The sequence below is a fragment of the Tarenaya hassleriana genome, unplaced genomic scaffold, assembly GCF_000463585.1.
Source record: "Tarenaya hassleriana unplaced genomic scaffold, ASM46358v1 Cleome1, whole genome shotgun sequence".
Classification (NCBI taxonomy): Eukaryota; Viridiplantae; Streptophyta; class Magnoliopsida; order Brassicales; family Cleomaceae; genus Tarenaya; species Tarenaya hassleriana.
The window spans coordinates 10,943,411-10,955,128 of record NW_010960187.1 but is presented as its reverse complement, the minus strand read 5'-3'; the positions used below and the strand labels follow the sequence as shown (position 1 = coordinate 10,955,128).

At 39.3% G+C, this 11,718-nt stretch overlaps 2 protein-coding genes across 2 annotated transcripts; one reads left to right on the top strand and one right to left on the bottom strand.

Moving 5' to 3' along the window:
- Positions 1-1,994: 1,994 nt before the first annotated feature.
- Positions 1,995-5,756, bottom strand: LOC104825833. The gene is made up of 4 exons (XM_010558223.1): positions 4,784-5,756; positions 3,496-4,694; positions 3,341-3,432; positions 1,995-2,052 (listed from the first exon to the last, which is right to left on the bottom strand). Exons 1-4 carry the CDS (start codon positions 5,754-5,756, stop codon positions 1,995-1,997), a joined length of 2,322 nt encoding a protein of 773 aa, XP_010556525.1.
- A 2,634-nt stretch (positions 5,757-8,390) lies between these two features.
- LOC104823240 (extensin-2-like) lies at positions 8,391-11,111 on the top strand. Its single transcript, XM_010554712.1, has one exon. It carries the CDS (start codon positions 8,407-8,409, stop codon positions 10,810-10,812), a length of 2,406 nt encoding a protein of 801 aa, XP_010553014.1. The 5' UTR covers positions 8,391-8,406; the 3' UTR covers positions 10,813-11,111.
- Positions 11,112-11,718: the final 607 nt, after the last annotated feature.

Here is an 11,718-nt window from a genome sequence, read left to right as displayed (position 1 = left end):
TTAGCCCCACAAAATTTACACTGAACCAATTCTTTATCTTCTAAACCACAAAAAGGCATGCAACCATTTTTGCGTGAGCTTCATTGTTTTCAGGTAAATACTCATGCAATGTCTGACAAAATGAATCTATGCAACTCTCTGTGACATTGTAATTCGTTTTCATACTCATCAACCTTGATGAAAAAGATAAACGAGACTCACATTTTTTACATTCTTCATAGACAAGATGATTTGTCGAAAAACTGTTTTGTTTCGACGTTTGTCTCCTCCCTTGTGAGTTTTGCTCAAACGTCGCCCTAGGAAAAATATCTGTCACCATTTCAAAATAAGAATTTCTTGAAACTTCTACATCATCATATCTCTGATTGCCCAACACATATCCCGTTGTGATTGTCAGGACTTCTTCTCCATGGAAACACCAAATGTAATAGTCATCCACGAACCCTTTTTCAAAATAGATATTTACAAATATTTTCTTGAGTACGAAATTTTAAATTTCGACAACTTGTATACGGACATAGCATTTTTTCACGTTCTTGGCACAATGACTGCATCAAAGCAAATTTTGCTTCAAACCGATAATGAATTCTTGTGTTACCTATTTTGTAATCAGATCAACTCTTTCATTATCCATTTTGGGATGAATGAATATTCGGATTTATTGAAGAAGACATTTTTTTAAATTTTTTGGTGTAAGAATAGTAGAAGAACGGTTTGGAGAGTGGTTTGAGAGTGTTAAGGGCGAAGGGTTATATAAAAAGGAAAATTCAAATGGATGTCCGTTTGAAACTTCAACCGTTAAATATTCCAACGGACGTCCGTTGGAATATTTCGACCGTTGAATATGATATCTGTTGAAAATTTTTGTTTTCAATTCCAACGGATAGCCGTCAGACAGTACATTGAAAAGTTTCAACGTACCTTATCTGTTGATATTTCGTTGAAAATTTCAACGAAATTCTAACGGTTTTATCCGTTGAATATCCGTTGGAAATTCGTTGGAAATCATATTCCAACGGACTGATCCATTGGAAAAATCCGTTGAAAATTCATTCGCAGTTTTTTTTTGGGAAAAATACCTCAAAATTCTTGAACTTGTAATTTGGTGTAATATTAATTTCTGAACTTGTAGGTACGTCTATTTATTCGCGAACTTGCATTTTTGAATACTGTAATTCCTAAACTTGTATTTTTTAATACAACAATTCCTAAATTTTATTTTGGTCAAATAGTGGTTGAAGAAGTTTGGACCCTCAAAGAGTAAAACGGAAAAACTAACCAGTTCTATTCACTTGAGAAAACTGTCAAGTACAACTCACTTTTTGTTAGAGCTACTCAACACCCAGATGAAACTCCCCTTGAGTTTCAACTCTCTCTCACAATGAATTCTACCGATAAAAAACCTAACCAACCCAAACGCTCACCAAAGGAATAGAGATTTTTCCATTAGGTCTCCCCCTCAGATCCACGCCCAAACACTCACCAGAGAAAAGAGATTTGCCCAATCGGTCTCTTTCTCATACACACACTCACTCAAAAGTGAGTGCTCACTCACTAACAGAAACTCTCTTTAGTAAAATATGCTTTGCTCTCCGTGAGAACTGATATGCACTTGCTCTCTCCTTTATATAGGCTCCTCCAGTTCGCCTTAGATCTCCACGAATTGATTTGATAGACTCCTCTTTGATTCTCTTTGATTTCATCTTTATCTCCAAGATCTCATCTTTATCTCTTGTTTGACTCTATCTCTTCAGCCTTTGACCTTATCTCCAAGATCTTATCTTTATCTCAAATCTCCTCAAATCTTCTTGGCTTTGATTCTATCTTTATCTCTTCAAGTCAAATCCAAACTTCGTGGCTTAACTTCGTAGCTCTATCTCTTCAGATTGCTTTTCCTAAAATCTCTCCAAGTGGTTGACATTGAGTCCATCTCAATCTCTTAGTCTTTGACTTTATCTCAAACTCGTCAGTTGTACCTCAGATTTGCGTGAGTTCTATCTCGCCGGATTCTTCTCCTGAAATCTCTCCTGAAATCTCTCAAGTCTGTTGAACCTGCAATAATCACTTAACAACCAAAAAACACATGTGCAAATAATTGCACTAACAATGGTATGGAAGATTATGGAACTGTTAAGCATGTTTAGAAATTACTGTGTTAAAAAATGCAAGTTCGGGAATAAATAAGCGAACCAACAAGTTCATGAATTAATATTATACAAAATTACAAGTTCATAAATTTTCAGGTATTTTTCCCTTTTTTTTTTGTAGTGAAAACTTATGGTACTTTTTCTATTCCAATGCTCTATTTACAAAATCTAGTTAGAACGGGATGCAAGGCTGCACAACAGCCAATCAAGGCCGGTGAAAATCCTATTGAAGGACATCCACCATGACCAGGAGGAAAAACAACGCTCGCAGTAGGATAATATGAGCGACACCTCCTTTCTCATCACAAAATTGATTGCAAGTCTCCGATTTTTCAGCTCCACATTGTCCAATAACTTAGTCATTACTTCACCACTCAACTCAAATCCGGTTTATATATTTTTTTTTTTGAAAATCAAATGAAAACACATGCGAGATTAATTGGGATCTTTCAAATTTTAAATCTAATAACATCCTTCAACAGATCATTAGAGCATAATGCTTGATCAGTTAAGTCAGAAATACCTCACTGTCCACCGAACACTTCACTGACTTTTCTCCCCTTGAACTTCTAGGACGTTGAAACCGAGCATGCAAGCTTCACCATTTAAGTCCAGAATATCTCACTGAGATATACTCTTGTAATGTTTCAAATTACAGCGGAGTATGATGCATGAATATCATCTGCCCTTAGACCATCGTATAGACTGCATGTGGTTCAACTTAGACCCGAGTGATTCAATTTTCCAATCTACTCATATCAACTTTTCCTCCTTTCCTTTTTCTTTCTTTTTCTTTTTCCTTTTTCATCACTTTTTTTTTCTTCTTTTCCTTCCTTTTTTTTATTTAGGAGTACTAAGTCAACAGAGGAGTATCAGGGGATGCCCATGTCTTTTTTTTTTTTTTTTGAAGTATACTTGGCATACCTGTCAAGTATCACTGACTCTCCTTCACAATCATTGAACCAAATCACTTTCGAATAGATACCATTAGAGATAAAATCAGATTTCTCCTAAACCAAAAGATTTTATTTTTTAAACACACAAACCCATTCATATCAAGTGATTTCGTAAAGATATCAGCTAATTGGCATTCAATGAGTGCATACTCAATCAAAAGACTGCTCTAATTTGCTCTTTGAGAAAGTGGTACCGAATTCATACATTCCATTTGAGTGTATCCTTGAGCCACTAACCTTGGTTTATTGCGACTGACTCTTCCATCTTCATGCATTATCTTGAGGTAGTACTCATCATTCAAACCCTCGTGCATCTTAATAGATTCATCCTGCGAAATAAAGCACACAAACCTAGCCATATCTTGATAATTTAATCGAGGTTTGTCCCTTACCTGTCGTGGGTCATTCACACTTCCACTCACATCATTAACTAGGTAGGTTCGGCGAACATGGGGCTCAGGATCGCTTTTCATATCCTCTTCTAGCACTTCAGAATTCTGAGATGAAGTGAGATGTACCTGGTCAAGATCTGAGTGATCACTGACTGGTTCTCGAAGTATATCAGATATCTCGTAAGCTTTCCCTCTACTTTGATGCCATAACTCTGTCCTCGATTGATCATCCCAAGTATAACAGTTACTCGGTGTTCGCTTTCCTGTCAACACACACTTATTCAACGAGTTAGTGACTAAACATACATCTTTAGTGAAGTGTACCTGAAGTCCAGAGTCACAAAGTTGACTTATGCTAATGAGATTCGCCTTGAGTCCTTCAACCACATTCACATCAGTGAGGGTAGGCAACCCAGATGCATTCATGTTTCCTTTTCCCAAGATCTTTCCTTTTCTTCCATCTCCAAATGTCACATTCCCTCCTTTGATACTTTTTTCAAAAGTTGAAAGTCGGTTCATGTCACCAGTCATGTGTTTCGAGCATCCACTGTCGAAATACCACTGACTTTCTCTTGAATTCAGCTCTGATGTACAAGCAATATTGCACCTGTTGATATCTTTTCTCCTCCATACTTGTCTCCATCTTGGTGCGAGTGGTACCTGATTTCTCCTCCAGTAGCAGTTCACTCTGATATGTCCTCTTTTGCCACAATGAAAACAACTTATGTGCTCACGATACTGCTTTCTCGGATGAAGATCAACCTTGATTCTTGGAGTATTTTTGTCCGGAACAATATTCTCATCTCCAAGCTTTCCTCCAGAAACAAAGTTTCCTACTTTGTTAATACTTCCTCCAGTGTATCCTAGGCCAGCATGCCCAGAATAAGTTCGCCCAATTCTCAGTAGATGATCAAGCTTTTCTGTACCACTTCCGAGCATCCTTACTTTTTTCATAGTCTCATCCAACTGACTTTGTAGTAAGGTGATCTTTTCTTCTTTTTCTTTCAGCTGCTTCTTTAGATCAATGATAATTGAATCTTTCTCCTTTTGTTCTTTGATCAGCTGTTTCCTCAAGTCAGTGAGTGTTGACTCACTCTGTTTTTGTTCCTTGATCAACTTCATGTTGATATCGTAGAGCTTTGTCATCTCTTTGTACAGATCTTCTTCACTAACCTCCTCTTCTTTTTCTTCACGTTCTTCTATGTCACCAACGAACGCAATAAAATTTGAGCGTTCTTCTCCTTCATCTTCGTCAGATTCAGTTTCTAAATCTTTGTGAGTGAGTGACCTTTTCCAGCAGCACACTCATTCTTCATATGACCATATCCTTTGCACTCATAACATTGAAGATCCTTTAGATTCTTCAATATTGCTTCCCTCTTAGCAATGCTAGGACACTCAGCTTTCCAGTGACCAACTCCCTTGCATTCGAGACACTTTCCAGTGTTTCTTGGCTCAAGTTTTCCAGCGGTCACTGACTTTTTCTTGAAAAACCTGTTGTACTTTTTGACAATCATCGCCATGTCTTCCTCCAATGATACTTGACTTGGATCCTCAGATGACCCTGGAATATGAAATGCCAACCCCTTGTTTGGAGTCGCCCCCTTTGGCTTTTCATATAGTTCCAGTTCTAACTCATGAGCAGCAAACGCACCAACTGTTTCTTTGAAACTAACAGTATCCACATTGTTTACCATAGTAAAAGCAGATTTATGAGACATAAACTTTTTTGGTAAACTTACTAGGAGTTTTGCCACGAGTTGTTTGTCTCGATAGGTCTTTCCAAGGACCTCTGCTTCGTTTGCCAGTGCATTCAGCCTTCCACAGAATTCCTTGACACTCTCGTTTTCACCCATTTGAAGCATGTTGAATTGATGCTTGATTAGATCTCTCCTTGTGCGCTTGACACTTGAGGTTCCTTCATGAATTAATTCAAGTGAATCCCAGGCTTCTTTTGCTGACTTACACCCTTGGATCTGCTTGAATTCGTCTTTATCAACAGTGTTGAAGATGATGGTTATCGCCTTTGAATTCAATGTCGATGCTCTCTTCTCTTGCGTTGTCCATTTAGATCTGGGCTTCAGAATTTCCTCCCCATCAACCACGTGAGTTGGAGCACTCCATCCTTCTTCCACCGAACTCCAAGCATCTTCATCAATCCCTTTGATGAGATTCATTGCCTTAACTTTCCAGAAACTGTAATTCTCCGAATCGAGAATCGTGGACGTCCCAAGAGCGTGAAACCCTTTGATCGAGTCCATGTTGTGTCTTCCACACTTGCACCGATATGAGAGGACAAGTTCCTACGATCGGTAACCAGGCTCTGATACCAATTGAAGAAGTTTGGACCCTCAAAGAGTAAAACAGAAAAACTAACCAGTTCTATTCACTTGAGAAAACTGTCAAGTACAACTCACTTTTTGTTAGAACCAGGCTCTGATACCAATTGAAGAAGTTTGGACCCTCAAAGAGTAAAACAGAAAAACTAACCAGTTCTATTCACTTGAGAAAACTGTCAAGTACAACTCACTTTTTGTTAGAGCTACTCAACACCCAGATGAAACTCCCCCTGAGTTTCAACTCACTCTCACAATGAATTCTACCGATTAAAAACCTTACCAAACATTAACGCTCACCAAAGGAATAGAGATTTTTCCATTAGGTCTCCCCCTCAGATCCACGCCCAAACACTCACCAGAGAAAAGAGATTTGCCCAATCGGTCTCTTTCTCATACACACACTCACTCAAAAGTGAGTGCTCACTCACTAACAGAAACTCTCTTTAGTAAAATATGCTTTGCTCTCCGTGAGAACTGATATGCACTTGCTCTCTCCTTTATATAGGCTCCTCCAGTTCGCCTTAGATCTCCACGAATTGATTTGATAGACTCCTCTTTGATTCTCTTTGATTTCATCTTTATCTCCAAGATCTCATCTTTATCTCTTGTTTGACTCTATCTCTTCAGCCTTTGACCTTATCTCCAAGATCTTATCTTTATCTCAAATCTCCTCAAATCTTCTTGGCTTTGATTCTATCTTTATCTCTTCAAGTCAAATCCAAACTTCGTGGCTTAACTTCGTAGCTCTATCTCTTCAGATTGCTTTTCCTAAAATCTCTCCAAGTGGTTGACATTGAGTCCATCTCAATCTCTTAGTCTTTGACTTTATCTCAAACTCGTCAGTTGTACCTCAGATTTGCGTGAGTTCTATCTCGCCGGATTCTTCTCCTGAAATCTCTCCTGAAATCTCTCAAGTCTGTTGAACCTGCAATAACTACTTAACAACCAAAAAAACACATGTGCAAATAATTGCACTAACAATGGTATGGAAGATTATGGAACTGTTAAGCATGTTTAGAAATTACTGTGTTAAAAAATGCAAGTTCGGGAATAAATAAGCGAACCAACAAGTTCATGAATTAATATTATACAAAATTACAAGTTCATAAATTTTCAGGTATTTTTCCCTTTTTTTTTTGTAGTGAAAACTTATGGTACTTTTTCTATTCCAATGCTCTATTTACAAAATCTAGTTAGAACGGGATGCAAGGCTGCACAACAGCCAATCAAGGCCGGTGAAAATCCTATTGAAGGACATCCACCATGACCAGGAGGAGATTAACGTCTGTTCAGAGGAAACTAAGGCAAGAAGACTCACATGGCACTAATTTCTTTCTGGTCTTGTCACTTTGATCCTCTTTATAAGTGATGTATTTCTTTCATCCTGGGTCTGAACTTCCATGTAATTCTTTTGAGACTCGGGATGGTTACTTAAACCTTTCCCTTGCAAGGAACATCATACATATATAAAATTTTACGTTTAACAAAAAAAAGATGCATTTATATTTTCGCTTGACTATCTAAAGGGAACTCTAAAATGAAGTGTGCTAGGCTTGGATAAGTCTTAGGATGTGTGATATATGGGAGGTATTTCTCGAGAAGTGTCCGAGTCAAGACAAAGCATGATGAAAGATCTTGTGTTGGGTGGTGGGGATAGTTTCAATGTCTGTAACGTTCAAGGACCATTATATGCATGCAAATATTCTAGAACCAAAGCCAGAAGTGCTTCTCATATCGTCTAAAGACCCCGCCCACTCTCTGTCAGGAAACCTTTCAACTTGAAGTCCTTGACATGTGTGTAACAAACATCAAATGAGCTTGTTCCTATAAGATACCCTCTTGGCTGCAACTAAATGCTCATTCTTCGCGCAACTTAGATACGTAGATAACAAACTCACAGACTATAGAATATGTTGTCGTGTAGCGGTCATATACATAAAAAATCCCACCATTTTTCTTTCCATTCTTAATCTATTTAGCATCTCCTCCAGATATTTCCTTTGGCCAATGAAAACTTCACCTTTTGATTGATGAAATTTCAGACCAAGGAAAAATGACATAACTCCGACATATGTCATCTCAAACAACTTATTTAACTCCGTCTTCACCTCTTTAGAAATACATTTTTGTAATTTATTTATATTCTAATCCAAACAAGTAAGATTTCACGTTTTAATTAATTTGATATTAAAAAATATTATACAATCGATATTGATATCAGATTTTAATCATTTATTTACATATATTTGATTGGGTTAGATTAAAAGTACTCAACCTAAAATGAATATCAAACACAAATATAATCAAGAAACTAATTCCATTCTATACCATGCAAAGTTAAAGAAGACAAAATGCAAATTGTCACGTTGACATTTGAAGCGCATTCCTCCCACGACTTCGTACCCCAACACTGGCAATAATGTTCTCGAACATGTTCTCACGTCTAAAAAGTTGAAGGCAAGAAATCCACCAAATTGGATTAAAAAAGGGTCTAACCGATGGCTATATATATACGGCCAATACTAACACCATTCTCTAAATCACAACACAAAACACAGAAAGAAACAAAGCAATGGCTTCTTCCCCTAGGATGGGGAGAACGCCCCTTCTCGTTTATGCTCTTGCCTTTACTGTCTTGGCTGCAACCATCGCAGCCTCTAATCCATACACTTATTCTTCTCCATCATCACCCGAATACTCACCTTCGCCCAAGGAAAGTTATGAATCTCCTCCACCTCCTTACGCTTACAGTTCTCCACCGCCTCTACCATACTACTCGCCTGCTCCTAAGGCAGAGTATAAGTCGCCACCACCACTATACATCTACAAATCTCCTCCTCCACCGCCATACTACTCACCTTCACCCAAGGTTGAGTATAAATCTCCTCCACCACCGCCATACTACTCACCTTCGCCAAAGGTTGAGTACAAGTCTCCTCCACCCCCGTACGTTTACAATTCTCCACCACCACCTTTTTACTCACCTTCACCCAAGGTTGAGTACAAAACTCCTCCACCCCCATATGGTTACAGTTCTCCACCACCACCGCCTTACTACTCACCTTCACCCAAGGTTGAGTATAAATCTCCTCCACCCCCATACGTTTATAGTTCTCCACCACCACCGCCTTATTACTCACCTTCACTCAAGGTTGAGTACAGATCTCCTCCACCACCGCCGTACTACTCACCTTCACCAAAGGTTGCGTACAAGTCTCCTCCACCCTCGTACGTTTATAGTTCTCCACCACCACCACCTTCTTACTCATCTTCACCCAAGGTTGAGTACAAAACTCCTCCACCCCCATACGGTTACAGTTCTCCACCACCACCACCTTACTACTCACCTTCACCCAAGGTTGAGTATAAATCTCCTCCACCCCCATACGTTTACAATTCTCCACCACCACCACCTTATTACTCACCTTCACCCAAGGTTGAGTACAAGTCTCCTCCACCTCCATACATTTACAAGTCTCCACCACCACCGCCTTATGACTCACCTTCACCCAAAGTTGAGTACAAATCTCCTCCACCCCCATACGTTTACAGTTCTCCACAACCACCGCCTTACTACTCACTTTCACCCAACGTTGAGTACAAATCTCCTCCACCTCCGTACGTTTACAGTTCTCCTCCACCACCGTCATACTACTCACCATCGCCAAAGGTTGAGTATAAGTCACCTCCACCCCCGTACGTTTACAGTTCTCCACCACCACCACCTTACTACTCACCTTCACCCAAGGTTGAGTACAAGTCTCCACCACCGCCATATGTCTACAAATCTCCTCCACCACCGCTGTACTACTCACCTTCGCCAAAGATTGAGTACAAGTCTCCTCCACCCCCATACGTTTACAGTTCTCCACCACCACCGCCTTACTACTCACCTTCTCCAAAGGTAGAGTACAAGTCTCCACCACCACCATACGTCTACAAATCTCCCCCACCACCGTCATACTACTCACCTTCGCCAAAGGTTGAGTACAAGTCTCCTCCACCCCCGTACGTTTATAGTTCTCCCCCACCACCGCCTTACTATTCACCTTCTCCAAAGGTAGAGTACAATTCTCCACCACCGCCATATATCTACAAGTCTCCTCCACCCCCGTACATTTATAGTTCTCCACCACCACCGCCTTACTACTCACCTTCACCTAACGTTGAGTACAAGTCTCCACAATCGCCATATGTCTACAAATCTCCTCCACCTCCGCCGTCCTACTCACCTTCGCCAAAGGTTGAGTACAAGTCTCCTCCACCCTCATACGTTTACAGTTCTCCACCACCACCACCTTACTACTCACCTTCACCCAAGATTGAGTACAAATCTTCTTCACCCCCATATGTTTACAGTTCTCCGCCTCCACCGCCATACTACTCACCTTCTCCTAAGGTTGAGTACAAGTCTCCTCCATCCTCATACGTTTACAATTCTCCACCACCACCACCATACTACTCACCTTCACCCAAGGTTTATTACAAGTCTCCACCTTCCCATTACGTTTACAGCTCCCCCCCTCCACCACCATATTATTCTCCTTCCCCAAAAGTCCACTATAAATCGCCATCATACCCACACGTTTGTGTTTGTCCCCCACCTCCACCATGTTACTCTCCATCTCCGAAAATTGCATACAAGTCTCCACCATCATATGTATACAAATCTCCCCCTCCACCACCATATTATTCTCCTTCTCCCAAGCCAGAGTACAAATCTCATCGACATCCATACAAGTATAGCTCTCCACCTCCTCCACCGTATTACTCACCATCTCCAAAGGTTGAGTACAAATCTCCTCCTCCACCATATGTATACACTTCTCCACCACCTCCACCTTACTATTCGCCAGTCCCTAAAGTCGAGAACAAGTCTCCTCCACCCCCATACGTCTATACATCACCACCTCCACCGTCATATTACTCTCATTCTCCAAAGACTGAGTACAAATCTCCTACACCCTCGTACTATTAAAGCCCACTAAATACAACTAATATTTGATCCATGAGATTTCATTGAAGTAATATTGTTCGAATCCCTCTTAATTTCTATGAATTATAAATTCGGTTGGTCAGATTACCAATTTGTTAGTCTTTATATGACTATCTTTCACATTTCGAATGTACGAAGTCTATATGCTTTGTTGTTATTCGTCTTTGGTGTTCCTCTTGGTATTCTTCAATTTGGTGTATTGAATAAGCATGTAATCTTCTTGTTCGTGGACTCCATGAATTTCATTATTATTGATGGAATGATAAAATTGGTTTTATGAAGATGACGATGTGTTAGATTTACAATATTCTAGCCCAACTTATACATTTTGCATAGAAATTTTGGAATTTATATCTCAAAATATGCTTTTGGTGTGGCCTTGATTACAAGGACACATAATTCTGATCTAGAAGTCTGAACCTCCGAGAAACAACCATAAGAAAATCATGCAAGAATGGAAGATTCACAGAACAATGCTGATGACCCTCAAACTTAACAATACAAAAATATGTGGTATAGGTTCATAGAAATAGGAGTGGGTTATTTTAGTGCTTATGATTATAAATCAAAGAAAAATTCCCAAAAAAAAAAAATTAAAATTTTAGATAACTATCAGAATTATATTAAACTTTTTCGATTTTCAAATTCATACTAGATTTTCAAAATTTAACTAAAAAATAAATTTTTTTGTCAAAAAACTGTCGTTTCAAACGTCAAAACCTGCCTATTTTTTTTTATTTAAACCGATAATTAATTACCGTAAACCGTACCAAAAATAAAATTTTAAAAAACCCTAAATTCATAAATATCGACATTCTCAATTTCGATCAATCTCTCACTCTCTCTCCCGCGGCTCTCCCTCTCTCACTCTCGCTCTCGTTCTCGCTC